This window comes from Jaminaea rosea (assembly GCF_003144245.1).
Source record: "Jaminaea rosea strain MCA 5214 unplaced genomic scaffold BDZ90scaffold_6, whole genome shotgun sequence".
Taxonomy (NCBI): Eukaryota; Fungi; Basidiomycota; class Exobasidiomycetes; order Microstromatales; genus Jaminaea; species Jaminaea rosea.
The window spans coordinates 386,933-412,853 of record NW_020289980.1 but is presented as its reverse complement, the minus strand read 5'-3'; the positions used below and the strand labels follow the sequence as shown (position 1 = coordinate 412,853).

The window sequence follows — 25,921 nt, the reverse complement described above, 5'->3', positions numbered from 1 at the left end:
ACACATCGACTTGCACATCGACTTGGAAGTCGACTTGGGGATTTCTCGCCGTCCCAACTCCATCCTGCTTCTCCAAACAACTCACCAACACTACCACAGTCTCACACGCGCTCGCGCACACGCCCCCCGCATGACGTCGTCGTCGTCCCTCTTCTCGAGCGGCGGCGGGGCTGGCTCCTCATCAGGTGCCAACGAAAGGGCCCGCAAATCAGCCATCTCCCTCGCCTTCTCCAATGGCTCAGCAACTGGACCAAATGCTCCTCTACGAGATCGATTGGCCGCTCGCTCTCGGGTCACCAATCTGGGAATTGTCCTCCTCCTTTCAGCCACAGCGTTGTCCATGCTCCTCAACCTACGCTACCTCGCCCTAGGTGGTGCCTCTCGTCCACCGAGAGGCTTCGCATCTTGGTCCTCTTTCCACGGGACAACGCCTGATGAGCTCAAGGCTAACTTGCCCGCCCCACCGCCCGGGTCAAATAGACTCGATCATCTCGTCATTGTTACGGGACACGCTATTTGGGCGGGATGTGACTTTGAGGGCAGAAGTAAGGACGAGAATTGGATTCTGGAGCCCTATCAGGTGGGAGGGAGCATCGAGACTTACTGGAAGCACATCGAGAAAGGTTTGGAGATTGCGGATGCCGATCCCAAGGCGCTACTTGTCTTCAGCGGGTGAGTTCGAAAGCTGCATCCAAAAGGCAAGCCTGGCTGGCTACGATCACTGACGCTGATCATCATCCTCTCACGCTCTCGCTCGCGCAGTGGCCAGACACGCACCGTCTCCCTCCAGACAGAAGCCGAGTCTTACTTCTCCCTCGCAATCGCTTCGGGTATGAACATCCCCACGCTGCAAGGCTTCGACTTCTCCTTTAATTCCACGTCCTCACACTCTCACAAGAGCAACTCGAAAGCAATTAGCGCAAGCAGCGACGACGTCCTTGGCAAGGGAGCGCATGCCAATGCTGGAGTGCCAACGGCAAAGGGTCTGGCAGGCGTGAGGATGACGACGGAAAACTTTGCTCTGGATTCGTACCAGAACTTCCTCTTTAGCATTGCGAGGTTCAGGGAGTACACCGGGGTCTACCCAGAGAGGATCACCGTGGTCGGTTATGGAATGAAGAAGAGCCGATTCGAGGAGTTGCATGCCAAGGCGGTGCGTAGAGCGGCGCAGTGCAGCGCAGCGTACGATTCTGACGAGCAAGTGCTGATTTATCTATTGTTCGCTTCCTCAGGTCCGCTGGCCGATCAAGAACTTCGTACGTGGGCAGAAGCGGTTCCACTATGTTGGCATCGACGACCAAGGTGATACCAAGCCGGAGTACGAGGGAGAGGTGAGTACGCCAACGAGGGGGGAAATGACCAGCAACGAAGACGAACGCTCACTCACACGCCTGACCTCGCCCCGCCCGCTCGCGCTCGCAGAAAATCAAAGGCTTTGCCCTCTTCGAGCGAGACATGTATGGCTGCCATGGACGTCTTCTCTCCAAGCGCCGCGATCGAAACCCCACCCGACGGTTCCACCCTTACTACACCTCGGCGCCAGAGATTGCCGATCTTCTGAATTGGTGCCCCGGAGACAATTTGGGCCTCCAAGGAGTCTACAGGGATAGCTTGCCCTGGGATCTCAGAGTTGCAGGGGAGCTGAGTGGATGGGGCAGGGCGACCACAAAGTTTAGGGAGGAGCATCAGGGCAAGAGTGGGTGGAGCGGAGTAGGAGATAGTCGATGGCTGGACGTAGGCAGGGAGAGGCAGTAGTGCGAGCGCGCAGGAGGAAGCGCAAGCGCATCTGGCATTCATTGCTTTTGCTTCACGCTCTGTTTTCTTTTTCGGGTTACCCACCAATCTCACGCGCGTACGATACGATACGAGGACTAGAGGGCGATAGGCATTGCTACGGGCTGTAACCGCTCACAAGAAGCCCCATGAGGAGTGCGGATCGCGCTCTCGACGTCCTCCCTCCCTTCTGCTGGGCGACGGGGCAAAGTCGACGAGATCACGTTGTCCCTCGCCCCTGATCCCGCCTTTCGGACCTCTCCTCTCCCCGTCTCTCTTCCGATGCCCTTCACGAGCAGAAGTTCCACGCTCTCGTCGGCGAGATAAGTCACCTCTTAACGCGGCTGACTCTCGCCTTTTGGAGGAGCGAGCAAGCCCTGCCAAACCGCTCATCTCGTCTACGATGCGAAGCGCGTCTAGAGCGGGAAGGGGTAAGCTGGCAGTGGTGACCGTAGTCGGAGGCGCCTTCTCCGCTGCATTAGGCTCCGTAGGCTCCTCGAGCTTCGAGACGTCCTCGTCGTCTTTGAGCCAGTCAGCAAAGAAGTCGTCGTGCTCTTTCTTGCTCTTTCCTGCCACTCGGCCCTCCTCTGCCTCACGCTCGCGCCTATCGGCCTCCTCAAGGAGATGCTGCGTCCTGACGTGCAATACATCCATGCGCGCCTCTTCGCTGACCTTGGCGACTGCAGTGACTACCGCGTCTACAGGGCTACGATCTTCATCCTCCCCCTCCGCCCCAATCGAAGCTGGGCGTCTCCTACGCTGCCGTCTGCTCAATGCTCCTACGGCTTTTGCGTCTCGAAGCGTATCGCACGCTCCACCCAAATCGCGCATTGCTTCCCACCTTGTGGTCACAGCCTCTCCGAGTAGCTCGGGCGTGTAGCCCAGCACCAGGGATTGCGGGCCCAGTGAGCGGACGATGTGGAGGAGGGAAAGCGCTGAGTGTGGAGAGTTGAAGCGGTTGCGCAGCTGAAGAAAGAGGCGATGCAGAACGGGGGCGTAGAGTGGGGTGTTGACGCCGTACGGCGGTGAGAGCGTCGAAGGATTGCTGATGTCCGGGTCTTGCCTGGCGGGCGCTGCGGCTTGACTCTCCTCAATCTGCTGGTTCGAGCTGCCAGCCCGTCCCAAGATCCTCCTGCCCACCTTTGCCTCCGTATCAAGCTTGGCTTTGCGGACCCGCCGTGCATACTCGTCGGCATCGAAGCCAAAGACGTCCCGTCCCGCCCATGCCCAAAGCTCGGCCTCGTCTGCGCAGAGGTTCATGGCCTGCTCTGCCCTGTCCACAGCAGAGGCGAGCTCCCCTTGCTCCATACGAGCGGCAAGGCCAAAGTCACCTTGCTCACCCAAGGAGGCCAAACGGAGCAGCGTAGCCTCTTCTGCGGCCGCGGCACGGGCTGTGCGTGATGCAGCGTCGCGAGTACTACGAATGCGTTGGCCGCTCGACGCATCGGCAGGATGTAGCTGATTACGATGGACGAAGCGCTCCAGCGGAGTGAAGTGATCACCAGGCTGCTTGCCTCCTTCGCTGCCTCCAGGCATTCCATCAAAGGCTCCGCTGATATCGTCGAGCAATTTCATCCAAGTGTCTCTTTCCTGCTGGCTCATGCGAGACTCGGCATTTTGCCCGCTGCGGTTGCGTTCAGCAGGGGAGAGTCTCTGATCTGGTCGACGCCCGCGTTGGCTGTATCTGTCCTCGAAATGGTATCGTGACGAGTTTGTGGGACGTCGAGACGGCGGTGCTCCTCTTTCGCGGCGAACAGGATCGTACTGAGCGCCGAATTGGGATTGTTCTGCTCGCGGAAATGGATTGGGACCGCTGAAGAGGTCATCGAATGCTGAGCTAGATGACGAGGGAGGTTGAGGCGGCGTGTCCATTCCACCGCCGATGATGTCATTTAGTGAGGCTTCCGTTGGATCTTGGTCGAGAGCTGTGGACGATGGACCTGCAATCGGTTCATGGGGCTCACGGGGCTCATCATAGTCATCTTGAACTGCTGCATCCTTGCCAGAGGACCTCGAGGATGAGTCCTGGGTGCCGAGGAGCGGCGAGGCATGAAGATGGCGTCGAGTGGCAGCTATCTGCGTCTGCCTAGCCGTGTGTGTGCTCGTGATGGCCCACAATCGCTGAGTAGCTCTGCAGCCACGCAACGACGACATCTTGATGTCTGAGTGAAGTGATAATCCCTGAGGCGAATGCGCAAGTCGTCCTCATGCCGCCACGAGGTCAACTTTTCCCATTCGACTCCACTCCCGTCGTCGGCCAGCCGCGGCTCCTTTTCCCTTCATACTCGCCTTCTCATCGATCCTTCATTCACGAGGCTGCTCCTTGTTGCTCATTGCTCCCTGCCAATCTCACGGAATGACAAGCCCGGTCCTTGCTGTCTCTGCGAGCCTATCTTGGCAAGTCCATGTCATGTGGCTCCTCAGTGTTCTGAACCCAATCGTGCAAGCATGTCTCACGACCCCGTGACCCCCATCCCGCCCCGCCCAGCCTTGCTCAAAAGGCAGAAATTCACACCGAGCTCTAATCCACTCGACGCTTGCCTTCCAAGCAGACTGATTTAGACGTGTCTTCACGTACGAACCTTGCGGTCATGGTCCCACGCTCGGTATTCTCGCCCTTCGAAGTCGTCGTCGTCGCATTCGACGTGGCCGTCCCTAATCCTCTCGCTCGTCGACTTCTTCCCACCACGCGCTGCGTTCCAAGCCCTGGGACCCGCTCGCCTGGATGATCTCGCATTGGGCTCCCTGCCTGCCAATCGCCAATCAGGAAGGCAGCGAGGCGCGGCGGCTAAGGCAGCCGACGACTGAAGGCTTCATTTCGGATATGCCGGCCGACCCAGCGCTGCGTCACCACCCTTCTGTCGGCCAGCTAAGTTGGCGAAACCCTTTCTTCGACGACGAAAAAAGGAGGACGGCGAGCTTGCTGGCCGAACGCACGACGAAGGCGACGACGATGGGAACGAGTATGGTTCGCTTTGCGCTCTCGGCGCAGGTCAGGCTCTGATGGGGCTTGGTACGCTTGGCCTCTTCCTGCCTGTACCCCCTTCTCTTTCGCACCGGACGCGGGGATTTTGCCCTCCTTTTTTGTCGCGACGTCTCGTCCCATCCGCCGAAGCGGCCGAGTCGCCCGAGTAAAATCAACGACGAAATGAAATCCAAGCGCGCTGCTCATCGCAAGTGGCTGAGCGGGGCTGACGATCCGCCTGCTTGGCACTACTGGCTGCTCCACCCGATTCGCACTACGTCTGACGGCTGCTGCTGCTGCTGCCTGGCTGCGAGCAAATCGTTGGCTGCACAGCTGCTGCTCGACGTGCAGTTGTGAGGCAGGGCACTGCAAAGGCAAAGAGAGATTGTCGTGTCGTAGCGTCAAGCGGAGCACCGGCTGAACCAGACGCGGTCACTTCCTGCGAAAGAGAGAGCTTGGGAACCGGAGGACGGCGAGGACGACACCGAACTTGCCTTTATCCCCCCCATTGACAAAAGGGGAGAAGATTTAGTGAGATGACTTCTCCAACCATCTCCCCTTCGTTCCCCACACTCTCCCCGCCCCCACACACCATGTCGGCCCCCTCCTCCAGGCCGTCTTCGCGGCCCTCTTCACGCCCAACGACTCCGCTCGGAGTGGAGGCTCCCCAGGCAAAGGACGTGGCCACGGTGGTGGACATGCCTCACTCTCGGCCCAACAGTGTCGACCTCTTTGAAGGGCATCGTCTTGAGCTCGTCGGCGCCAATGAGAAGGTTCACCCCTCTCACGACATCGTCAAGGATCGCAAGACGGGCAAGCACTACAAGAAGGTGACGCCTCCCTGGAGCATGGCGCACGCCAAGGAGGGGAACCAGCATGCAAAGAACGCTCAGACGCACTTTTCTGTTGGTCATTCCTTTGGACAGCGCAACCCAGCTACGGCTGGTTCGAGACCGACCTCCGTGCGCACTTCGGGAAATGCCACGCCACCGCTCGGAGTCACCAGCTCCCTCTCTGCTGCGGATGTGGCCGCACTGGTGGAGCGTCTACGTGTCGTCGTCCGCGAGGAGGTCTCCTCTGCCAACCGCGGACATGCCGAGCACCTGGAGAAGGTCGTCAACGAGCAGCTCGAGCCCGTAGCCAAGAGCGAAGACGTGGTCAAGTACACTGGGAGCGAGCAGTCCGACATCTCCTCGAAGGAAGGTGGTGGCAAGGCGGTGCTCGACCCGACGGAGGCGGAGCGCGGGGTCGATCAGGGCGACATCTCGGACGCGGACGAGTACGAGTTCCCGAATCCGTGGGCCAAGTTCAGATATACCTACAGGGAGCCTTTCGCTGAATTCCTAGGATGCGCCATCCTCATGACGTTTGGAGACGGAATCAACGTGCAGGCATTGCAAGTATCCTGATGATAGGGTTGATGAGTTGCCGCAACGCGTTCTTACCGTACGCACCCTCCTTCGCAGGTTTTCGTCCGACTACGATGCGTCGGCGCCCAAGGGAAGCTACCTCTCCGTGTCCTTCGGTGAGCAGGCGCAGTGTCTTGACAACCACCTTGATGAATGCAAGCTGATGATTGCTCCTCCATCCTGACTCGCTCACACTCGCCACCCTCCTTCTCTCCACCGCTCCTTGTGCCTCGTCTCACCCGCCAGGCTGGGGTATCGCTGTTTGCATGGCCGTCTACGTGTGCGGAGGAGTCTCCGGCCACATCAATCCTGCCGTTACTCTCTCGCTCGCTCTGTTCCGCAAGTTCCCCTGGAAAAAAGTGCCCGGCTACATCTTCGCTCAGATTTCCGGCGCTACCCTCGGCGCGTTGATGATGTGAGTGGCGACACGGCCCGGTGGACCCTGCTGCGGCTCTGCTGACCTCTCATTGCACTTCAGTTACGGGCTGTACCACGTACCGGTGAATATCATCGACCCCGCAAAGACGGAAGCAACAGCTCAGTACTTCACGACGTACCCTGCCGAATTCATTCGATCAAGCGGGACACGCCTGGTCGGCATCTACAACGAGATTTACGCCACTGCGGTCGTCCTCATCGTCATTCTGGCGATCAATGACGGGTCAAACACTCCTCCTCCTGATGGAATGGCTCCCATCGTCTTGCTCTGGCTCATCACGGGTATTGGTGCCACACTCGGATGGCAGACTGCGTAAGTAGACGATGTGCTGGGGATCATGCTTCGCAACGCGGACTGACCCTCCCGCGCCTCACATACCGCGCCAACAGCTATGCCGTTAACCCGGCTCGTGACCTTGGACCCCGTATCGCACTCAGCATCGTCGGCTACAGAGACCTATGGGGCAACGGTCCGCAAGGTTTACTCTATTGGCTGTGAGTAGTCGGCGTGGCTTGCTGGATCGTGCGCACCTGCTGACCCTTCCTCATCCGCACAGCTACACACCCTGCCTCGGGCCCCTCATCGGTGGGCCGCTCGGCTGCCTCATCTACGACGCTCTCATCTACACGGGATCAGAGTCGCCTCTCAATAGGCCGTGGCGATGGTCCAATGTCAGATGGAGGCCCGCCAGCAAGCAAAAGATGCCGGCTGGGTTGGGAGATGCTTCGAGGACTGCGTAACACGAGGAGGAGAGAGGATATCAAAGAAGGATGAGGATCGAAGGACATTGCTAGGGACTGCATCAGGACGGTATCATTTTACTCTTGTACATCTGCATTGTGTAACAGCATTTTTGTCTCGTTCACACCGTCTTCTCGGGCGCCTGTCTTGCGCAGTCGCGTGACATCTCCGCCTGGATGTCACCGAATATGTTGGGCAGCCTTGGCGCAGCACAAAATAACTCATGGACGATATAGACTTCTCACGACGCTGGCCAATCGCTTCACACCGATGCAATGGCGTCCAACAGATCTATTGATATCACGGGACATCGAAACAGGGCGCGCCTACTGGCCGTACGTGGCATACTTGGAGTAGCTGCGAAGCTTGGGCCCGTACTTGTAGAGCAAAAAGGGTAGCGGGATGAACAAAAGGGAGATACAGCCCAGCAGCGTACTGCCCCAAGCAACGGGGAAGGCCTTGGGTCCATTCGCCTGCAAGTTGTTGAACATGGCTCGCGCGACCAGAGGCATGGCTGCTCCCATCCCCGCACGGAACAAGTCGTTGCCAGCCAGGATCGATGCGATGTAGTCTGGGTAGCTGTCGGCGAGGTAGTTGAGGACTGACTGGAAAGCAAGGAATGTGGCAACGCTGAAGAACGCGGCAAAGATGAGGGGCACGATCCAGTGAATCGACGCAGTTGCCGTCCAGCCGAAACCGAAGAGGCAGATGGGCAACCACCAGATGCCGAACATGGAGGGCTCCAAGCGGACCTCCGGCTGGATCTGGCCATTTTGTCTGTCGTAGAGAGGCTCGAGGCGGACCTTGACCCATCCGACGAAGCCAAAGTAGGTCACCACTGCTCCGATGAAGAGAGAGAGGAAGGCCAGACCCAGCTGACCGTAGTTGAAGCCGTACGGACCATTGAAGACGAGAGGGAAGGCCTCGAGCCAAGCGTAGAGGACTGCATAAACTAGCCCAATAAGGAGGTTCTAATGGTATCAAGACGAATGAGAAGTAGGTCAGCGCCGTAGATGTCATATGCGCGCGCGCGCGACATGCGTCGCGTCGACCATACTTACGAGTGAAAAGACCATCGGCTCGACCGCGGTGAGGAGGAAGGGCCTGACCAAAGTCATCATTGCAATCTCCTTTCCAGTCATCTGTGATTGAGCAACCTCTCCAGCGCTGCGCAGCTCTTCGTTACCAGTCAACTTGCGCAGACGCTTCGCCCTGCGGACAAGGATATTCGTGGAGCTCGTCTCGGGGAGGGTGAAGAAGAGGAGCAGAAGCGCTGCACCCGAGGCCATGAGGAGCGGCCAGAGTGTCCAGCGCCAGTCCATGGTGCCCTGGAATGCCCATCCTCCGATGAGAGGACCGAGCGTGGGACCACAGACGGCGGAGAGACCCCAAACGCCAATCCAAGTCGAACGGTACTTGGCCGAGAACATATCGCCGATCGTGGCGCCTCCCGTGGCGAGCGCAGGGGAGCCGAAAATGCCGGCGAGGAAGCGCAGGATGAAAAATCCTGCCGTCGAGTTGATGACGATGGTGGGCACCTGCAGCACGACGAAGATGAGTAGCGTGATGATGTAGGGCATGTTGCGGCCGATGGATGGAATCTCCGAGAGGGGAGAGAGGAACATGGGCCCGATTCCGTACCCCAGCACAAAGAGTGAGATGGAGAGCGATGCCGGGACCATTCCGATGCTGTGGTCCATAGCAAATGCTTCGAGACCAGGCGTGACGATGGAAGAGCCGGCGTACACTGAAAACGTGAGGAAGCAGAGGTTGAAAGTGACCCACATGCGCTTCGACATGCTCCAATTCAAGGGGTTTGCAGGGTCGTCTGGACCGTACCAGTCAACGATGTAGGGGTCTTCTTGTCCCTTGGCCTCCTTGTCCTGTCGCTCGACAGCCTTGCGGTTCTCTTCGAGCATGCGACCATGGTCGCCGCCGTCCTTGGGCACGCCTGAGGTGGCAGCGCCATCGAGAGTTCGCGACGAGGCGTCACTGCCGCTGCTGGCCGGAGTCGGCGGTGAAGGCTTCTCGTTGGCTGGCGTGGGTGCTCCTTCTGCTGCATACAGGGAGCGTTGGTCATGGTGCGCGTCGAAGAAACGGTCGGTACCCGGTGTGCTGAGGCCGCTTGGTTGGCGCTCAAACGCCGGTACCGAAGCCGGCGCCGGCTTCTCGTTGCTCTTGTCGTTGCTGCTGCTGCTACGTTGCGCAAGGCCTTCCTTGTACCCCTTCTTATACTTCTCTGGGACTACAAAGTCGGGCTCCTCTTCTGGATATCGAAGCAGCTTCTTGCCCGAAAGCTGGTACACAATCTGGCCCACAAACGTCTCGCGCAGGGTGTCCTTCATCGTGGGCAAGCAAGGGCGATGAGGGTGAGAGATGGATGGTGGGTGTGGACGGGCAGAAGTTGTGTCATGCCTTTTGAATGAATTTGTCCCATCTTCACGTATCTCCGAGTGTGGTTCGACGAGCCACAGAAGCTGACCAAAGCGTGCCACCTCGGCCCGTTTGTGCCGCCCGCATCGCGTCGCCCCCGACTTGGCAAAATTCACCGACTCAGTGCGGCGGCGCTAAGGCTGGGTCGCGCAGTGGAGGCAGATGCAGCCAACGTCATGGATGGACCCTGGCGAAGGGAATCAATTGCCGCGCCAGATTCAAGCTCCGTGCCTGCGACCACCTCGATCGATCAACACCACACCGGCGATGATCAGAGCCTGAGCCAGATACCGACGGTAACCTGCGAGATGAATGTTTGAAGCGAGCAGGAGCTTTCTGTCAATTCTGACCCTCTGACGTTGGGGTGGACCTGAGAAAAGCCACGTCGAGCGATCAGTTGGGCTGAGCTCAGCCTCCTTTCAACTAATATAGCCACCTGGGGCTCATCATGACGTTGGATCCAGTCTCATTACGATGGCGACGCTTCGTCAGACCATATTCGCGCAATCATCCTTCGCACTTTTCTCACGGTGGCCTCTACGACGATCGGATCGAGTTGGCTGCCTTGCCAGCGGCGATGCCATCATCGCTGAGTCTGCTGAGTGCTTCGATGATCATGCTGCCCGTGGGTCATGGAGTGACTGTGGCGGCGATCACGAGCCATCATCGATAAACTGAACATCGCCTTCAACAAATTCCACATTGCCCGAGACGTTGACTCATTATGTCCTGCGTGCAGAGCGGGCGAGACGTCAATATCGTCTAGAAGGTTGCCACTAGCTACCATGAGCGATCGCAATGTGGCTGCTCGAGGTACGTCAGAGGGTATCGCCCGCATGTATTCTTGCCTTGAGCCTAACAGTGGGTATCTATGGCTGATCTCAATGAGTCATTTGCATCCCTAGCTGCCTCCTCCATCCTCATCGCCATAGAAGATGTCCCGCTTTAGTTGCTCCATCCACCGCTCTCTCTCCTGCTCCTCCTCAGCCGCCTTCCTGCCCTTCGAGAGCAGCTCCTCGGGAAAGACGATATTCGACTTGACCGCTTCGCCCTCCCCCTTGGCTGTGCCTCGGCCGTGACCGTACAATACAGCAGGCGAGAGGCTGAGTCGTACGCTCTGCTTTGCAAGGCTGTCGAAGATACCGCCAGCGGCTTGCGATTGGGCATGCTGGCCGTACTGCTTGACGAGTAGCGAGCCCACGTCCACATTGTAATTGGTAAACCAGTCTGGTCGCTTGACGAGTTCGTTGCGCAGGTACTGTGGTTGGAAGATACTTCGTACAAAGCCAAGGATGAGGGGCAGCGTGGTGATTCCCTCCTCGCCGCTTTCAGCCAGGAGCGGCGTCAAGTTCAGTCTATGCGGTGCAGCGGCTTGGACGAGGGGATGAGCAGGCACGCAGCGCGGGTCGAAGCATACGATAGGCTTGACAGAGGACCATTGCAGCGTGAAGCGAAAGATTGCACCTGCGTACGGGCCTGATGAGCCGACAAAGAGAACCCCATCGAGGAGGAGTGGGTTTGCGGTCGAGGGGACGACGTACACGCCGCGGGGGGAGAGGGACGGTGTGTTGCGTAGCGCTGAGAGCTGCAAGGTGAGGTCCGTTTGCAACAGGGCAGTCGAATTGCTGCTGAGAGCAATGGCCGAAGCCATAGTCGCTGTCGATGAGACCTGATTGCCTTTTAAAGTGTTGGTTGTGACGTTGAAATATCTATCAAGCTGTCAGTCCGCCCTCGACGCACGAGTCGACGACGATCCTCCGTCGGACTGAGAACGACGTCTGGCCTTTCCGCCTTTTGCCATCTCTCTTTCCACACCTTCTCCCCACTCTCTCGCCCTTCGATCAGACAGGCATGTCCGGACCACCGCAAGCAGATCGCAACCAAGATGCGACCTGCTACGTGGGCAATCTCGACGATCGAGCGTCCGACGCCCTCGTCTGGGAGCTGATGCTGCAAGCTGGGCCTGTGACGAATGTCCATCTGCCAAAGGACAGGATCACATCGCAACATCAGGGATACGGCTTCGCAGAGTTCCAGACGCCAAGGGATGCCGACTATGCGTGTTCCATCATGAATGTGAGTGCGAGTGAGCTGATCTCGTCATCATGGCATACGTAAAGATGCTGACCTTCTCGCTACCTTCCGATCCCTCCTCATCGCTCCCGCACAGGGGATTAAACTCTACGGCAAGCCCATCCGCGTGAACAAAGCCTCCTCTGACCGCAAGCAGATCGACATCGGTGCGAATCTCTTCGTCGGCAACCTCGACCCAGCAGTGGACGAGCGCGTCCTCTGGGAGACATTTTCAACCTTTGGCGGTCTAGCCTCGCTCCCCAAAATCGCCCGCGACCCATCCACAAACGCATCGAAGGCGTATGGCTTCGTCTCCTTTGACAGTTTCGAGGCGGCGGATGCAGCCATCGAGCAGCTGCAGGGGCAGTTCTTGCTCAACAGGCCGGTTAATGTCTCGTACGCCATCAAGAAGGACGGAAAAGGAGGGGAGAGACACGGTACTGCGGCGGAGCGATTGTTGGCTGCACAGGCGAGGAAGAATGGTGCGCTGCCTGCCCTTCCAGCCATGCCACCGCCACCACCACCGCCGATGAATGGGATGGGAGCACCTCCCCCACCTCCGCCTGGTTTCGGTGGTGGACAGCCTCCCCCGCCTCCCCCACCGGGTTTTACAGGCGCGGCCTATCAGCAGCAACAACCACCTCCGCCTCCGCCGCCAGGCTTCGGTCAACAGCAGCAGCAGCAGCAGCAGCAGCAGGCGGGCGGCGCGCCTCCTCCACCACCTCCAATGGGCTTCCCGCAGTACTCTGGGCCTCCGCCGGGCGTCAATGGGTACGGAGGCCCGCCGCATCAGTACATGGGTGGACCGCCTCCTCCGCCTAGCTTCATGACGGGGGCGAATAACGCACCATTGGGGCAGAGATGAGCGCAGTGTGCTGCACCTTGTAATTGTATCAACAACATTTGAATCGCTGCTAGCTTGTTGCTGCGCATCGCTGTCACTTCCTTACTAGACGCGTTGTGCAGGCAGGTCTTCGTCCCCTACAACGCGCATCGCTCGCCTGAGCCATCTCCTCCGTCTCGTCTCAGCGCACCGTGTGCCGGATGTCCCACTCTTCTTTCCTCCTTTGGACGACATGATAGTCGCTACCTCTGCCTTCTCATCATCCTCTGCCTCGTCATCCTCGTGCTCAATCTTGGGCGGTGCGCTGGGCTGCCCCTCATGCCCGTACGCGTAGCCAGCCGGATTATGCCAGTCTGCATCCGTGTAGAGCCACCCCTCCTCATCCACATCGAGCTCGACTCCACCGGCCGCAGCGCTCGTCCAGCGACCGACAAAGTCGATACGCCACTCGTCGCCTTCTACCCATTTCCAGCCGGTGGGAAGGGACATGGCTATACGTCTGCTGTTGGTGCCGCGATGCAGGAAGGACGGAGGGAGAGGGAGCGCTCAGTTGGGGATGAAATGAATTTGGTGGAAGTTACGGCGCCCGTGTGTGCTCACCTCACGTCAAGGGTGTATCCTTCGCCCAGCTCCTCGCCCGTGGCATCTGCAAAGCCGTCTGCCCCTCTAGTCCAGGGCTGCAATAGCGAAGTATCAGCTGATCAGCATTCAATCCATGCCACTTCCTTCGTAACGATCGCTGCGCGCCGCTGCTCACCTTTCTCTCTCCAAATCTCAACGCATGCCCACTCCACTTGCCCGCATGTCCCAACCCATGGCGATCCGCCGCCCTAGCCGTAGCGGCATCATCACTGTGTCTCTCATTCTCGTAGACCTCGATATCCCTCCATCCCCTCTCCCACACCTCATCGGGGAGGGAGTCCATTCGCATCCACTCGTGCATCTGGGCCATCATCTTCCTCTGACTTGACCTCAGCGCTCGGCCTTCCCTGCGAGAGGGGGAGAAGAAGCGCGTGGAGAGCTGGGAGATGGTGGGCTGCACCCAGGGGTGATTGGCGATGAGGGCCCCTTCGCCAGCTACGAGGAGGATGAGTCGGTAGGGTAGGTAGGGGGAGATCAAGAAGAGGGCAAGGGTGACGAGGAGGAGAGACTGGAAGATGCGGAGCGTATGGTCCGGTGTTGACCAGTTGAGGTGGATCGCAAAGGGGGAGAGGAGATCGTAGATGTCGGTGATCATCTTCATCCTGGCGCGCGAGGGGGCAGAGAAGTGTGAGCAGTTGGAACAGGAGAGCGAGGTGGTAGAGCCGCCTCACATGTTCTGGATGTCCCTCAGATTCTCGTAATATTTGATCGACCCCTGCGAAAGGGCGACAGAGGGTGGGGAATCAGTATTCCATTCATTCATCCTCAGCTTAATGTCCGCACACGCACCTCATTCGGCGGCTCGGGCACGATCGGCGGTCTCGGCTTGCCATGTCCCGTACTTGTAGGGTGCTTTACAGCGTGGTCGACCACGTCTGCAGGCTTGACCTTGTCGTCCTCATTCGCAGCCAAGGTCGGGTAGCGAGCGTGGTACGTCTGAAGGAGGAGTAGGGAGAGAAGAAACGTGGGGAGGGGCACGAGCAAGTTGGGGTAGAGGGCTGTGGCGGCCAATGACAGCGTCAGTCGTGGCCGCAAAAATATGAGAATCCAAGCCTGCTCACCGATGATGCCCCATATTCCCATGACGCAAAGCGTCCTCGCGGGGTGGTCCCACATCAACGTCTCGTGCACGGCATCTTGAATAGCGAAGACCGGTCCGCTCTTCTGCACAAAGCCGCGGAAGTTCCTCGTTGTAGTTGGCAAGCTCAGCGGCTCCTTATTCTTGGCCACTGGCAATCGATTTGGAGGAGGTACGGATTGGAGGGAAAGGAGCGAAGTGAGCATGTGCGATTGAAGTCGCTCAAGCCGCGAGGCCTTGGTTGTTGATGACGAGGAGCCCGACGTCGCACTCATGGCGGAAGGGGAGGAGGGACGTCGTGGACTGCTCCCGCTCTCCAGACTGGTTGAGCTGGAGTCGAGAGACATTTGTGCGTTTGGGAGTGGACGATGTCAAGGAGCAAAGGAAGGAAGCGGCCACTCATCCCAACCCCGCAACGTCGCTGTGGAGTCGGCACGGGCGGAACCAGCCAGACGAGGCGAGGCGTGAAAAAGGCGCACTCTTCGTTCTGCCCGCCTCAACCCAACTTCAACAAGGCCACGGTTCATGCAAGCAGAGGTGGGGCAACGGCCATGCGCAAACGACGAACAAGGCGATAAACTTGAGGCACAAGATGATCCTCGGGAAGCTGGCGGCGGCCACGGTGGCTTCTCCTATGTGCAGCGCAAGCGCCAACCAGGTCGCAAGGCGAAGGGCAACAAGAGGGCAGGTCGAAGACAAGCAGACAACGTTCACGAAAGAGGGAGCTCAGCTGTTCACCCATCCACCGAAGACCTCATCGGACTGATACGCTCGAAGCAGCGAGCATTACAGCAAGGTCCCTTCGCTCAGTTGCTGCTCGAAAGCATAGACGCCTTCTCCCACGCCAGCGCGTCAGCCAGGACGCAGCGAGCTTTCTCGCATGCTGAAGAGAAAGCGACAGAATCCGCTTCAAGCCCAATTGACAGCCCCAGGCAAGAGTCAGTAGCCTCATTGCTGTCGTCACTCTCGCTGTCAACGGGCGCAGGGCCTTCTCGTCCAAGCCGATGGGTCCCCGACCGCATCGTAGCCCTGGGTATGGGGAGCGTCGCGCAGAGTCGAAGTGCACAGATTCAGCTTGCATTACTGCTGGTCATGGCTGACTACTTTGAGCGAAAGAGGAACATGGAGGGCAGTCACGCAAGCAGTGGAGAAGAGCATTCGCATTCGCATCCACTGGGGACAAAGGCTGCGGCTGAACAACAACGAGCGGCCCGTCGCCCGACGCTCCTCGCATTTGATCCGCTCTCCACAGAGAGAGATGCCGAGGTTCTCAATGCGCTTGGCGTTGCAGCCTCATCGCGGGACGAAGTAGCACCTACTGCTCTCTTCCCATCGATCGACGCTGGCCAAGACCAATCGTGGCCGCGTACCCTCCTATACATGCCTCACTGCCCTCGTCAACTCTATGAGGCGTACTTGCGAGCGGCCCTGATCCCTGCACACTCCTCCTCACTCACGCCTAGCGCAGGGCTGGCTCAGGCTCATCAATACGACACAGCTCTCCTCTGCAACCGGCTCACACGATATGCTGAGCTATCACCAGACGAAGCCCGCCTTGCGCGTGAGGCGCCTGCTCTGTGGCGGCTTGCGCCTCACATGTCGGCCATCTGGCTGCCAGAGGTGGGAGCAAAGGAGCCCTGCGCTGGAGCCGGAGAGGCATTGAGTGATTTGGGCTTTCAATGGTTTGATGTGGCAACGGATGAAGTAGGAGCAGAGGAGTCAAGTGCTAGCAACACGAGGGCACGACATGGGGCCGAGATGGTCGGTGGCGATGGCGGACAGACTGAGAGCAGCATGACTGCTGTGCCTCCGCGAAGAGCAAGGCGGCGGCGTGGGCGAGACAAGGCTGACGAGACTGGCAAGCACGGCGCTTCGAGTGTACGCCGCCCGCATCCGTCCGAGGCAGAGTTCTGGCAGCTACCCGCGCCCGTACAAAGTGCGGCAGACGGAGAAGTCCTGTAATCAATAGACGATAGTGCTCGATGAATCTGCATTTCTCTACCCTATACGACGTTGTACCTCCCAACAGCCTGCCCCGTCCCCGCTCCGGCTCCACCACCACCAGGCGCACCTCCCGGTCCGGCCTGTCTCTGTTCTTGCTCCAGTGCTGCCTGCGTAGCCTCCAACAGTATACTCTTGATCGCGCGTACCGCATGCTCCACCTTCTCCTCATCGTTACTCTCAATCAATAGCTGTAACTTCGGCGGCTCTCCTGCGGCCGGCTCCTTGCCCTTCTCGTAGAAGATTCCCTTGTTCGTAATTGCCGCCCCCGTCTCCGTGATGAGCATGGACATGGTCTCCTTGTTGGTGCATCTCCAACGAGCCTTCTGGGGAAAGTCATTGATGGGGACGATCGCATGGTAGTCTGTCGCGTCAGGGTCTTTGGGCTTGCGCTCTGGCTGATCGGCGCCACCGCCATTGCGAGCTGCGGCCTGCGCCTTTTTAGAGGCAGCGGCGAGGGCGTTGATACGGGCGAGAGCCTCGGCCAGCTTCTTTGTGTCTGCGCCTGAGGCCTTTGCTGCAGCAAGAGCGGCAGCATTCGGCGCAGCTGCGGCTGAACCTTCGCCGTTCGCGGGAGCAGGACTGGCCTTCCCCTCTCCCGCGCCGACTTTGTTCTCTCGAATGGCCTCAGGAGCGGCTCCCTTCTTGACCTCGATCTGCATCTCTCGTACGCCGCTGAGCCCATCATCTGCTGGTGGCGGTCCCTTTTGCACCTTGATCTCTTCGAGCTCTTTGGCTTGCGGACCATCTCCTGCTCCTTCCGCAGCGCGGCTGCCCTCCTCTCCCTCACCATAGGCCGACCTCTGAGCGCGCAACGTCTTCTCTCTGTCGCTCTCCAATCTCTCCAGCCCTTTACCCCCAAATCCAGAGCTAGCAGCTTGGGCTTTGCCTGCTTGCACCTTCTCTGCAAATGAGTCGGCGAGGCTTTGCAGCTCAGCAGGCACCGCGACTTTACTTGCTTTGAGCGCCGCGATGATGTCGCGGGCGTAGCGCTCCTGCTGTGGAGTGACAAAGGTGACGCATGTACCCTTGTTGCCTGCTCGACCCGTGCGGCCGGCTCGATGGACATAGTCCTCCATGTGATTGGGAGCGTCGTAGTTGATAACGAGCTTGAGCTGTTTCACGTCCAGGCCACGAGCGGCGACCGAAGTGGCTGTGACGATTGGGCAGACTCCGGCCTTGAAGTCCGAAATGGTAGCATCGCGGTCCACCTGATCCTTGCCACCGTGCAGCGACATGGTCATATACCCCTTTCTGATCAATTCGCGTAGCAAGTCGTCCGCAGCCTCCTGCCGATCCACGAAGATGAGCGTGCGCGCATCCTCCTCGCTGTTGTACGTCTGACCCAGGATCTCGAGCAAGCGCGTGAACTTGGTCTCTTCCTCACGTACCTCGACTATCTGCTCGATCTCAGCCGCTACGACGCTTCTCCCGCCTACGGTGACCTCGATAGGCTTGTTGCGGAGAACTTTGCGGGCGAGGCTCTCCATCTGCTTTGGGAAGGTGGCGGAGAAGAGGACTGTCTGCCTATCTGGCCGAACGTTGTTGACTATCTTCATCACCTGAGGCTCGAAGCCCATGTCAAACATGCGGTCCGCCTCGTCCAATACCAGGTAAGTTACGCGGCGGAGATTGGTGACGCGACCCTGATTGGCGGTGAGCAGGTCAATCATCCGGCCGGGCGTGGCGACTACGATGTCTGCCGTCTTTTTCATTTCGGCGATCTGCTCAGAGATGGGGGCACCACCATACACGCAGACGGCGCGAAGCCCTGTAGCCTTGAGAAAGGGCTTGCTCTCCCTGAAAATCTGCACGGCGAGCTCGCGAGTAGGCGTCATGATGAGGCCGATGGGCCCCTCCATCTTCTCGACTGGACGTTGATCCTTGATGTGGCGGAACATGGGGAGCAAGAAGGCCATCGTCTTACCCGAGCCCGTCTTGGCGACGCCGATGATGTCGCGACCCGACATGATGGCAGGGATCGCTTGCGACTGGATGGGTGTGGGGGCCTTGTACGCCAGCTTCTTGATGACGTCGAGGCAGGTGGCGGGCAGACCGCAGTGGCTCCACTTGGTGAGAGGCTTGGGACAGTCCTTGCCTCGCACCTTGATCGCGTCGAGCTCCATCCGTAACCGTTCCGCGTCTTCCTCTGTCATCTCCTCGACTTCTGACGGCGGGTGGTAGAACTCTTTGCGGAAGGGCTCGTAATCGATCTGGGAGTGGTCGACGGTGGGCATCTCCTTCTTCTTGATCTTCTGAGCTGCAAGAGCCATGATGTCTTCCGCACCGACGGCATCAAGCTCGTCTGCACTCGCCTCACCCTTGGCCTCGTCATCTTCGGCATCGGTACTCATGACTGGCGGCTTGATCTTTGGCTCGTCCGTGATGCCGAGGCGTTTGCGGTCCGCCTCATTGACTGTCTTGACTTCCGAGCTGACGGTGTTCATGAATGCATCCAACGGATCTACCTCATCTTCCTCGCCGTCGACATCCATCTTTGCTGTCGCGGATGGCGGCTGTGGAGCCTCCTCTGCGTCGTCATCATCATCATCCTCGTCTTCGAGATCCGAGCCAGAGCCGACTTTGCCACCAGCGCCAGGCTTGAGCAGTGGATCCATCGGCGGCAGATTGAGCTTCTTGAATTGCTTCTTGGCCGGCTGATCGCCTGTATCGTCCATGGCTGACGAGCCTGCCGCTTTGAGATTGGCCGTCAAACCCTTGGCTGCGAAGCCTTTCAATCCAGCTGCGTTGATGCTGGTCGTGCCGCTCGATGAGTCTGTCGGTGCGAAACTGGCGTCAGTAGCAGTCTGATTTCTCCACGGAGCTTTCGCCAACTCACGTCCGTTTGCGATGCCCGAAGCAAGACTCTGCGCTCTAGCCTTTGCCTCCTCGAGGGCCTTCTTGGCTTCACGTTCCTTCCTCCATGCCTCCAGTCTCTCCTTCTTTGCTCTTGCCTTTTCGTCCTCGGTGCTTCCAAGCGGTGTGAAGGGCGACGAAGGGCTGTTGAGGGCAGAAGATGAGCTGCCTGAGGCATCGGCTGCGTGCACATTGGCGGGCAGAAACGCTGGCTTACTTGGTAGTGAAGCGAGTGGCGCTGGCAGCGAAGAAGTGCTGGAGGCAGGCGTAGAAGAAATAGGAGCTGCGGGATAGTGATCCTCTCGCTGGCGCTCTTGATACCTATCCCTCTTCACCTCACTGCCGTCCCTTTGATCCCAACGCGACCTCGACGAGGACGACGACGTAGGCTGCGAGCGATGATGGTCTCTTCTGCTGTCGTGGCGTCTGCCGTCGTCATATCGGCTGCTGCTGCTGCTGCTGCTGCCCTCGTGCCGCCTGCTGTCATGCCGGCGATGGTCGTCATCGTAGTGGTGGCGCGAGGAAGAGGAGCGAGAATGTGTGGGTGAACCAGTCTCACGTCGCCTCGACGAAGACGAATGCTCCTCACGCTCGGGATGCTTACGTCTACGATCGCGATCTTCTTCTTCCTCATCTCGACGACGCCGACTGCTATATCGATCGTCGCGCCTGTCGTCCCTTCGATCGTCTCTCCTCCAGTCGTGGCCGCCGTACTCCCTTGGCATTCCGAGGGGTTTACTGAGATGGAGATGGAGATTGAGGTCGAGTGTATGCAGCTCACTGCTCAGCGTAGTCCTCCGTCCATCCGTCGTCCATGTCCGTCTCTCCGTCTCGTCGTCTCACTCTGGTTCCGTTCCTGCCACATGCGTCTCCACTCGACTCACGCTCACGCCCGGCCTGAACGGCTTTGAAGTCGAGTCGACGTCGGGCTCACATTTCCAACGCATTTCTCCACCATTCATCAACGAACTAATTACAATGGCCAACTCACGAAGAGCACTCACATCGTCAGCGTCAACACTTCGCCAGCTCGCTGAGAGCAGCCGCACAGCAGCCTGGCGCACCACGCCCCGCCTCATGAGCGCAGCTCGACCAGCAGCCGCGTCCTCACCTTTGCCACCCTCATTGCCAGCCACTCCAGCACTCCGTGCCTTCTCCTCGTCCTCGCCACGCTCCATGTTCATCCAAACGGAATCAACCCCGAATGAAGACTCGCTCAAGTTTCTCCCAGGGCAACAAGTAATGGCGAGCGGCACAGCGGAATTCATGGACAATCGCGATGCCATGCGTTCCCCTCTCGCCAAGGTCCTCTTTGGCCTCGAAGGAGTCAAGTCCGTCTTCTTTGGTCCGGACTTTGTGACGGTGTCCAAAGTTGGGGAGACGAGCTGGGGGACGTTGAAGCCCGAGATCTATTCGAGGCTGATGGAGCATTTCACTGCAGGAAGGGCGTTGTTCGATGAGGAGGGGCTGGAGCAAGGAAGCAGTGATACCACCATCCTGGACACCGACTCAGAGACGGTCGCCATGATCAAGGAGCTGCTCGACACTCGTGTGCGCCCGGCGATTCAGGAGGATGGAGGCGATCTCGAGTATCGCGGCTTTGGAGAGGACACGGACGGTCTAGTGCGCATCAAGCTGAAAGGGTCGTGCAGGGGCTGCGACTCCTCGTCTGTGACGCTCAAGAATGGCGTCGAGAGAATGCTGCAGCATTACGTTCCTGAAGTCCAGGGAGTGGAACAGGTACTGGATCCGGAGGAGGAGATCAGCCTGGACGAATTTGCGAAGCTGGAGAGCAAATTGAGCAAGGATAAAGAGGCCGAGAGGAAGAGGGAGCAGGCCATGGGATTCAGTGTATAGACGGCCTTGTGGCTATGGCTCTTTCTCTCTTTTTGATATCAACCGCTCGTTTTCATGCTGCCTGATCCATACTGCGCTTCCACAGGGCCCTTCGTATCTTGACCTGCTCACGCCCGCTTGCTCTTGATTGCGAAGCGGACGCGGATGGCGGACTGAGGCGCCAAAGTTTTGGGCGGCTGCGTTGCTGCGTCGAAGTCGCATTTCTCATCATCCTCACTTCCAACGAGGACCAGTCTATGCACATTGGCCGTCTCATTGCCAGGCCAAGAGCAGCAACAGCGTTTCTCACCACTTCTTGGCTGCTGAGAGCCATGTCATCTACCGCTGCTACCTCGGCCTCTCCGCCACCCAAGAGGCAGAGGGTTGAATCTCCTCGTGCTTCAACTGCTCCTACAGCCGCCGCCTCTTCTTTCTCTGTCGCCTCAACATCTGCTCAACCACAGAATGGCATCAATGGCGCCAACGGAGCTTCAGCCAACCAGCCGAATAGCCGTCCTCAGCGTCCTCTCGACCCCAAGCACTTTGCAAAGAAGGTCAAAGCAAAAGAGAAGGCTCGCCAGGCCACCCTCTGCAAAACGGGTGAAGAACCCATTTGGTTTGACATCCTCGCAGTGCTAGGCAGGGAAAAGGTGGACGAGATCATGTCCAACAACGGCCAGGGATCAGGAGAATGGCAAGACAAGTTCCAACGCGACACCATCTTTGAGTCACGAGTGCTGCGCCTGTCCGCAAAGGGCGAGGGAGTCATGGTTGCCCCTTCTGGTGACTGGGTGCTCACTGTCCCGCATGTGCTGCCGGGCGAGCTTGTGAGGGTGAGGGTGGATCGCAATGAGAGACTGCACTCCAAGTGCGATCTGGTGGAGGTACTAGAAAAGAGCGACGATAGAAGAGACGATCTTGTGGGGTGCAAGTACTTTGGAGATTGTGCGGGATGCCAATATCAGGTTGGTGTCACATCAAGTCGTGAGCCCTTCGCAGCGGCAACTGACATAAATATTTCTCTCCCCTCCTCGCCCACACAGATGCTCACCTACGAGAAACAGCTGTCCATCAAACAGGACGTGGTCACCCACGCCTTCGCGCACTACTCTGGGCTCGACCCTTCCCTCCTCCCCTCCACCCTCCCAACACTTCCCTCCCCAATGCAATACGGGTACCGCACCAAGCTCACCCCTCACTTCGAGATTCCACGCTCCCTCACCGACTTTCGGCGTAAGAACACCCATGGCGGTGGTAAGGGTAACTTTCGCCGAGGCAAAGGCAAGGGGCAGGCGCGTGAGCAGATGAAGGGAGTGCTGGACAAGGTGGATCCGGAGGAGTTGGAGGAGCTCAGCAGGCAGTGGGCCGATGATGTCAGCATCGGCTTCGATACCATCAAGGGTGGAGGGAAGAGCGGCATTTTGGATATTGAAGAGTGTCCCCTTGCGACTCCGGCTCTGCAGGAGGCTTTGCCTGTCGAAAAGAGGAAGGTCAAGAAGTGAGTGCACCACACCTTTCCTTCGGTAACTTAGCCCATCCTGGTACTGACACGTACCCGCCCGTACAGCTCCATCAACTCCTTCCCGAACGGCGCCACCCTCCTTCTTCGCGACTCTCTCACCGCATCTGCGTTTGGCATCAGCGAAGATGACCGCGCGAAGGACCCTGTCTCGACGCGTGATGGCGGTCCCACTCCAGCACTGGTAGGCGACTCAGAAGTCGTCACCTCATACCGTGCGGTAGTCCGGGAGAAAGTACAAGATGTCCGCTTCGAGACGCCTTCGGGGTCTTTCTTCCAGAATAACCGCTCAGTCCTCCCCGGGCTCATCGAGTACGTACGTGAGGCCATTCTCTCCGCTCGCTCCACTACTGGCGAGGGACAGGATCAAGAACACTATCTCGTCGACACGTACTGCGGCTCAGGCCTCTTTGCACTGCTTCTAGCCCCACTCTTCAAGGAGGTCGCTGGAGTGGAAATCACAGCGGAGTCAATCGACTTCGCGCGCAGGAACGCAACGCTCAACAGCATCCCCAACGTGCGTTTCCTAGCGGGCAATGCCGAGGACATCTTCGGGACCATCTCCTACCCTCCCGCTCGCACAACTGTCGTCATCGATCCCCCACGACGCGGGTGTGACGAGGCGTTTGTGAAGCAACTGGTAAATTTGGGACCGGAACAAATCGTGTACGTGAGCTGTAATGTTCATACGCAGGCGAGGGACGTTGGGCAGATTGTGAGAGGAAGTGAAGGGGGGTACGAGGTGGTTAGTGTAAGAGGGGCGGACCTCTTCCCTCAAACATACCACGTCGAGGGAGTATGCGTGCTGAGGAGGAAAAGGAGTAATGAGGGCGAGGAGGTGAAGAAGGAGGAAGAGGCCAAGCTTACGACGATCTAGGTGGAGCAAGAGATATAGATGAGATGGGCCAAGACGAATAGATGGCCAAGACAGGGTAGCATACGATCGACGGACTGAAGCAAAGTGATCGCACTAGGATCTCAACTTCTCGACCCATTCACTTTCATATCTAGCAGCCACGGGCAGTCGCCCAGCTCCAAATCCTAGATCCTCTCCACCCCTCAGCGCCCTCTCTCTCTGCGACCCGGCGACGGAAGGCTGATAGGCGGGCAAGGGCTGCTCCAAGCTTGGCCTGCTGGCTGCGGGAGGCTCAACAGTAGCTGCATCGTACCAAGCCTCGTAGCGTGAGTAAGCCCCTTCTGAGTCCCGCCCGAAACGACGTTGTGCCCGCGAGATCGAGGTCAGGCCTGTCGTCGATTGACCGGGCGAGTAGATGGTTGTTGGAGCGTTGGCCGTTCCTGTCGCTGGCGGTGCAGCGCTCGGTCCATACTCGCTGGTGGGCGAGAGGAAGCTAGTGTCGGTACGGCCGCCCGGCTTGGCCGAGCTGGGAAGTCGAAGCTCATTGGCCAGACGTCGAAGCTGGTCACGCTCACGCTCCGCCTGGCGGACAGCAGCTAGAGCAAGGCGACGTTGCCTCAAGCTAGGCATTTCGGGCGCAGCTTTGCGCTGGTAGCGACGCTGGGCAGAGGAGGCTGCGCTTGGGGAGCTGGAGCTGAGCCTTCTACGTGCAGCCTTGGCCAGTGCGAGGGAACGGCGCTTGAAGGCAAGCGAAAGGGAGGATGGCGAGCGGGGATAGCCTGCGGCGGTTGGGACGGCACGCTGCTTCCCTTGGCGCTTTGAGGTCATTCTCGACGTGGTGCCATACGCGGTAGTCGAGCTCCCCGTGCCAAATGAGCGCACGGCGACGTTGTCGGAAGTGTCGGTCCCTCTGGAGGGTGGGCGACCGAGCGCGATATTGTGCCCGGCCTCACTGTCGTAGACGAAGGCGCCAGAGAGAACTCGTCCACTTTCCAAGTCTGCGGCAAGGTCGTTGCCCTTGACACCATGGCGTAGTTGGGAGCCAAAGTAGTCCCGCTCGCTACGCTCATTTGCCTCGCGTGCCTGCGCCCTCAAAACTTCTTCGTACGATGGGGAAAGGTCCTGCTGATGAGCCGGTGCGCCCTGAGCTTGGTTGCGACCCTTTTTGGCCGCTCTGACAGCAGCAAAAGCCTGCGAGATGCTTCGCACAGGCTGCGCGCCTGCGCCGCCGCCGAGCTGACTTGTGGCACGATTGAGATGACGGTAGAAGGGTGGACCGCTCGAGCCTCCTTCCTTCTCGGTCGGATATTCCTGCCCATCAATCATCTGAGTCATGCCGCTCGGGCCTGTCCAGCCATGACGATCTTTGATGGACAGGCAGCGCCACACTTTGCCTCGCCTGGCGAAGATGAGCCCGACGAGGAGATTGACTAGACCGACGAAGGAGAGAAGCCAAGAGGTGACCAGAGGAAAGGAGTCGAGGTATTGCGAGAGGAGGTTGGTTCCAATCTGCGTTGGCGATCAGAAGAGAGATCAAGTGTCAGTCGATCTGGTCGGCGTCAAGGTCGCCTGCCGCGCTTACCATCATCTGCAAACAGCCAAGCGGCGCCAGGCCGAAAGCGAAGCTAAAGATGGGAAGGCAATGCTGAAAGCCCCGCTCGCAGATCCCACCCCAATTGATCTCGCTCAGTACGCCGATCAGGCACAAAATAAGGATGAAGGTACGATCGAGATGTGCCCAAAACAAGCCCCAGGCGTGCGTAGGCACGTCCGTCCCGGGGAGGTAGTCGCAGTCCTCGTAATCGTCAGGCTGGGCCAGAGCCACCTCACGACCGTCGAGGATCATCGATTCAATCGTGGAGGCAAAAACGAGAATCAGCGAGACGACGGAAAGGATACGAAGGGCGTTGAGCGCCACAAAGGCAACAGCGGTAGGCGTCAGGAGCATGTCGCTTGAGCCGGTACAGGGGGCCTGCGCGTGCTGGCAGAAATGCTGGGCGATGAAAAAATCGCCGAGGCGTGTAGGAGGGACCAGCCGCTCCTGTGTGAAGCAGTAGAGGGGTCGAAGTGGTAGTAAACAGTTGCACGGAGCTGCGAAAGCTCATACGGTTCACGAGCTCTTGTAGCGGTCATGTCGAAGCCATTGTGTTTTGGTCGACCATGCTCCCTTTGTCTCACGGACGCGTCTCGAGCCGGTTGAACAAAGGGCCATACGTTCAGACATCCTTGTCATAGCCCTGGGGACACGTCACTTTGTCCTGATCGTGAGAGCTCGAAGATAAAGCGTCGCGCGGTCATCGTTCGGATCGCGAACAAAGGCAGAGCTTCGACCTCAATCAAGTGGTAAGTGGCGCTAATCAAAGCGGCGTTGGGCGTCACGGCGCCGATCGTCATCACGCGGGCTGAACGCAGGCGCGGGGCCCAAATTTCATCTCGAGAACGCCGTGCGATGGCAA

The 25,921-nt window shown here is 58.7% G+C and overlaps 12 protein-coding genes across 12 annotated transcripts; 6 read left to right on the top strand and 6 right to left on the bottom strand.

The window, feature by feature from the left end:
• The first annotated feature begins 83 nt into the window (after nt 1-83).
• BDZ90DRAFT_232149 (hypothetical protein) lies at nt 84-2,101 on the top strand. The gene is made up of 4 exons (XM_025506145.1): nt 84-672; nt 763-1,153; nt 1,233-1,331; nt 1,423-2,101. The coding sequence occupies exons 1-4, from the start codon at nt 131-133 to the stop codon at nt 1,753-1,755; spliced, it is 1,365 nt and encodes a 454-aa protein (XP_025362366.1). The 5' UTR covers nt 84-130; the 3' UTR covers nt 1,756-2,101.
• BDZ90DRAFT_170957 (hypothetical protein) lies at nt 1,608-4,285 on the bottom strand. The gene has a single exon (XM_025503690.1). The coding sequence runs from the start codon at nt 3,925-3,927 to the stop codon at nt 1,909-1,911; it is 2,019 nt and encodes a 672-aa protein (XP_025362365.1). The 5' UTR covers nt 3,928-4,285; the 3' UTR covers nt 1,608-1,908.
• Nucleotides 4,286-6,036: 1,751 nt separating this feature from the next.
• Nucleotides 6,037-7,239, top strand: BDZ90DRAFT_212153 (aquaporin-like protein; the record flags this gene model as incomplete). The annotated part of the gene is made up of 6 exons (XM_025504132.1): nt 6,037-6,138; nt 6,239-6,263; nt 6,394-6,562; nt 6,626-6,898; nt 6,976-7,080; nt 7,143-7,239. Coding segments are annotated over 6 exons (771 nt in total), but the record flags the coding sequence as incomplete, so codon positions are not given.
• A 205-nt stretch (nt 7,240-7,444) lies between these two features.
• BDZ90DRAFT_232146 (putative FLR1-putative H+ antiporter) lies at nt 7,445-9,804 on the bottom strand. The gene is made up of 2 exons (XM_025506144.1): nt 8,389-9,804; nt 7,445-8,298 (listed from the first exon to the last, which is right to left on the bottom strand). Exons 1-2 carry the CDS (start codon nt 9,670-9,672, stop codon nt 7,654-7,656), a joined length of 1,929 nt encoding a protein of 642 aa, XP_025362363.1. The 5' UTR covers nt 9,673-9,804; the 3' UTR covers nt 7,445-7,653.
• A 409-nt stretch (nt 9,805-10,213) lies between these two features.
• BDZ90DRAFT_232145 (hypothetical protein) lies at nt 10,214-11,458 on the bottom strand. The gene has a single exon (XM_025506143.1). It carries the CDS (start codon nt 11,409-11,411, stop codon nt 10,662-10,664), a length of 750 nt encoding a protein of 249 aa, XP_025362362.1. The 5' UTR covers nt 11,412-11,458; the 3' UTR covers nt 10,214-10,661.
• A 95-nt stretch (nt 11,459-11,553) lies between these two features.
• BDZ90DRAFT_232144 (RNA-binding domain-containing protein) lies at nt 11,554-13,164 on the top strand. Its single transcript, XM_025506142.1, has 2 exons — nt 11,554-11,836; nt 11,931-13,164. The coding sequence occupies exons 1-2, from the start codon at nt 11,612-11,614 to the stop codon at nt 12,696-12,698; spliced, it is 993 nt and encodes a 330-aa protein (XP_025362361.1). The 5' UTR covers nt 11,554-11,611; the 3' UTR covers nt 12,699-13,164.
• Nucleotides 12,783-14,672, bottom strand: BDZ90DRAFT_227038 (hypothetical protein; the record flags this gene model as incomplete). Its single annotated transcript, XM_025504735.1, has 6 exons — nt 12,783-13,179; nt 13,278-13,354; nt 13,435-13,921; nt 13,991-14,034; nt 14,109-14,317; nt 14,381-14,672. 6 exons carry the CDS (start codon nt 14,670-14,672, stop codon nt 12,783-12,785), a joined length of 1,506 nt encoding a protein of 501 aa, XP_025362360.1.
• A 250-nt stretch (nt 14,673-14,922) lies between these two features.
• BDZ90DRAFT_260228 (hypothetical protein) lies at nt 14,923-16,359 on the top strand (the record flags this gene model as incomplete). The annotated part of the gene is made up of 1 exon (XM_025508239.1): nt 14,923-16,359. The coding sequence occupies one exon, from the start codon at nt 14,923-14,925 to the stop codon at nt 16,357-16,359; it is 1,437 nt and encodes a 478-aa protein (XP_025362359.1).
• BDZ90DRAFT_232142 (P-loop containing nucleoside triphosphate hydrolase protein) lies at nt 16,350-19,998 on the bottom strand. The gene is made up of 2 exons (XM_025506141.1): nt 19,238-19,998; nt 16,350-19,174 (listed from the first exon to the last, which is right to left on the bottom strand). The coding sequence occupies exons 1-2, from the start codon at nt 19,977-19,979 to the stop codon at nt 16,401-16,403; spliced, it is 3,516 nt and encodes a 1,171-aa protein (XP_025362358.1). The 5' UTR covers nt 19,980-19,998; the 3' UTR covers nt 16,350-16,400.
• Nucleotides 19,999-20,211: 213 nt separating this feature from the next.
• BDZ90DRAFT_232141 (HIRA-interacting protein 5) lies at nt 20,212-21,156 on the top strand. Its single transcript, XM_025506140.1, has one exon. It carries the CDS (start codon nt 20,233-20,235, stop codon nt 21,109-21,111), a length of 879 nt encoding a protein of 292 aa, XP_025362357.1. The 5' UTR covers nt 20,212-20,232; the 3' UTR covers nt 21,112-21,156.
• Nucleotides 21,157-21,422: 266 nt separating this feature from the next.
• On the top strand, nt 21,423-23,486 carry BDZ90DRAFT_260225 (S-adenosyl-L-methionine-dependent methyltransferase; the record flags this gene model as incomplete). Its single annotated transcript, XM_025508238.1, has 3 exons — nt 21,423-22,055; nt 22,134-22,588; nt 22,658-23,486. The coding sequence occupies 3 exons, from the start codon at nt 21,423-21,425 to the stop codon at nt 23,484-23,486; spliced, it is 1,917 nt and encodes a 638-aa protein (XP_025362356.1).
• On the bottom strand, nt 23,428-25,807 carry BDZ90DRAFT_232139 (hypothetical protein). Its single transcript, XM_025506139.1, has 2 exons — nt 25,048-25,807; nt 23,428-24,974 (listed from the first exon to the last, which is right to left on the bottom strand). The coding sequence occupies exons 1-2, from the start codon at nt 25,411-25,413 to the stop codon at nt 23,580-23,582; spliced, it is 1,761 nt and encodes a 586-aa protein (XP_025362355.1). The 5' UTR covers nt 25,414-25,807; the 3' UTR covers nt 23,428-23,579.
• Nucleotides 25,808-25,921: the final 114 nt, after the last annotated feature.

Bases quoted from the DNA above. Each gene is read 5' to 3' on its own strand.
- BDZ90DRAFT_232139 (XM_025506139.1), bottom strand. From the start codon at position 25,413: ATGCTCCTGACGCCTACCGCTGTTGCCTTTGTGGCGCTCAACGCCCTT. The intron at 24,975-25,047 runs GTAAGCGCGGCA...TCGCCAACGCAG, and splicing joins TTGGCTGTTTGCAGATGATG to ATTGGAACCAACCTCCTCTC.
- BDZ90DRAFT_232142 (XM_025506141.1), bottom strand. From the start codon at position 19,979: ATGCCAAGGGAGTACGGCGGCCACGACTGGAGGAGAGACGATCGAAGG. The intron at 19,175-19,237 runs GTGAGTTGGCGA...TCGCACCGACAG, and splicing joins TTCGGGCATCGCAAACGGAC to ACTCATCGAGCGGCACGACC.
- BDZ90DRAFT_170957 (XM_025503690.1), bottom strand. From the start codon at position 3,927: ATGTCGTCGTTGCGTGGCTGCAGAGCTACTCAGCGATTGTGGGCCATC.
- BDZ90DRAFT_232146 (XM_025506144.1), bottom strand. From the start codon at position 9,672: ATGAAGGACACCCTGCGCGAGACGTTTGTGGGCCAGATTGTGTACCAG. The intron at 8,299-8,388 runs GTAAGTATGGTC...TGATACCATTAG, and splicing joins AGCCGATGGTCTTTTCACTC to AACCTCCTTATTGGGCTAGT.
- BDZ90DRAFT_232145 (XM_025506143.1), bottom strand. From the start codon at position 11,411: ATGGCTTCGGCCATTGCTCTCAGCAGCAATTCGACTGCCCTGTTGCAA.
- BDZ90DRAFT_232144 (XM_025506142.1), top strand. From the start codon at position 11,612: ATGTCCGGACCACCGCAAGCAGATCGCAACCAAGATGCGACCTGCTAC. The intron at 11,837-11,930 runs GTGAGTGCGAGT...GCTCCCGCACAG, and splicing joins ATGCGTGTTCCATCATGAAT to GGGATTAAACTCTACGGCAA.
- BDZ90DRAFT_232141 (XM_025506140.1), top strand. From the start codon at position 20,233: ATGGCCAACTCACGAAGAGCACTCACATCGTCAGCGTCAACACTTCGC.
- BDZ90DRAFT_232149 (XM_025506145.1), top strand. From the start codon at position 131: ATGACGTCGTCGTCGTCCCTCTTCTCGAGCGGCGGCGGGGCTGGCTCC. The intron at 1,154-1,232 runs GTGCGTAGAGCG...TCGCTTCCTCAG, and splicing joins AGGAGTTGCATGCCAAGGCG to GTCCGCTGGCCGATCAAGAA. The intron at 1,332-1,422 runs GTGAGTACGCCA...TCGCGCTCGCAG, and splicing joins AGCCGGAGTACGAGGGAGAG to AAAATCAAAGGCTTTGCCCT.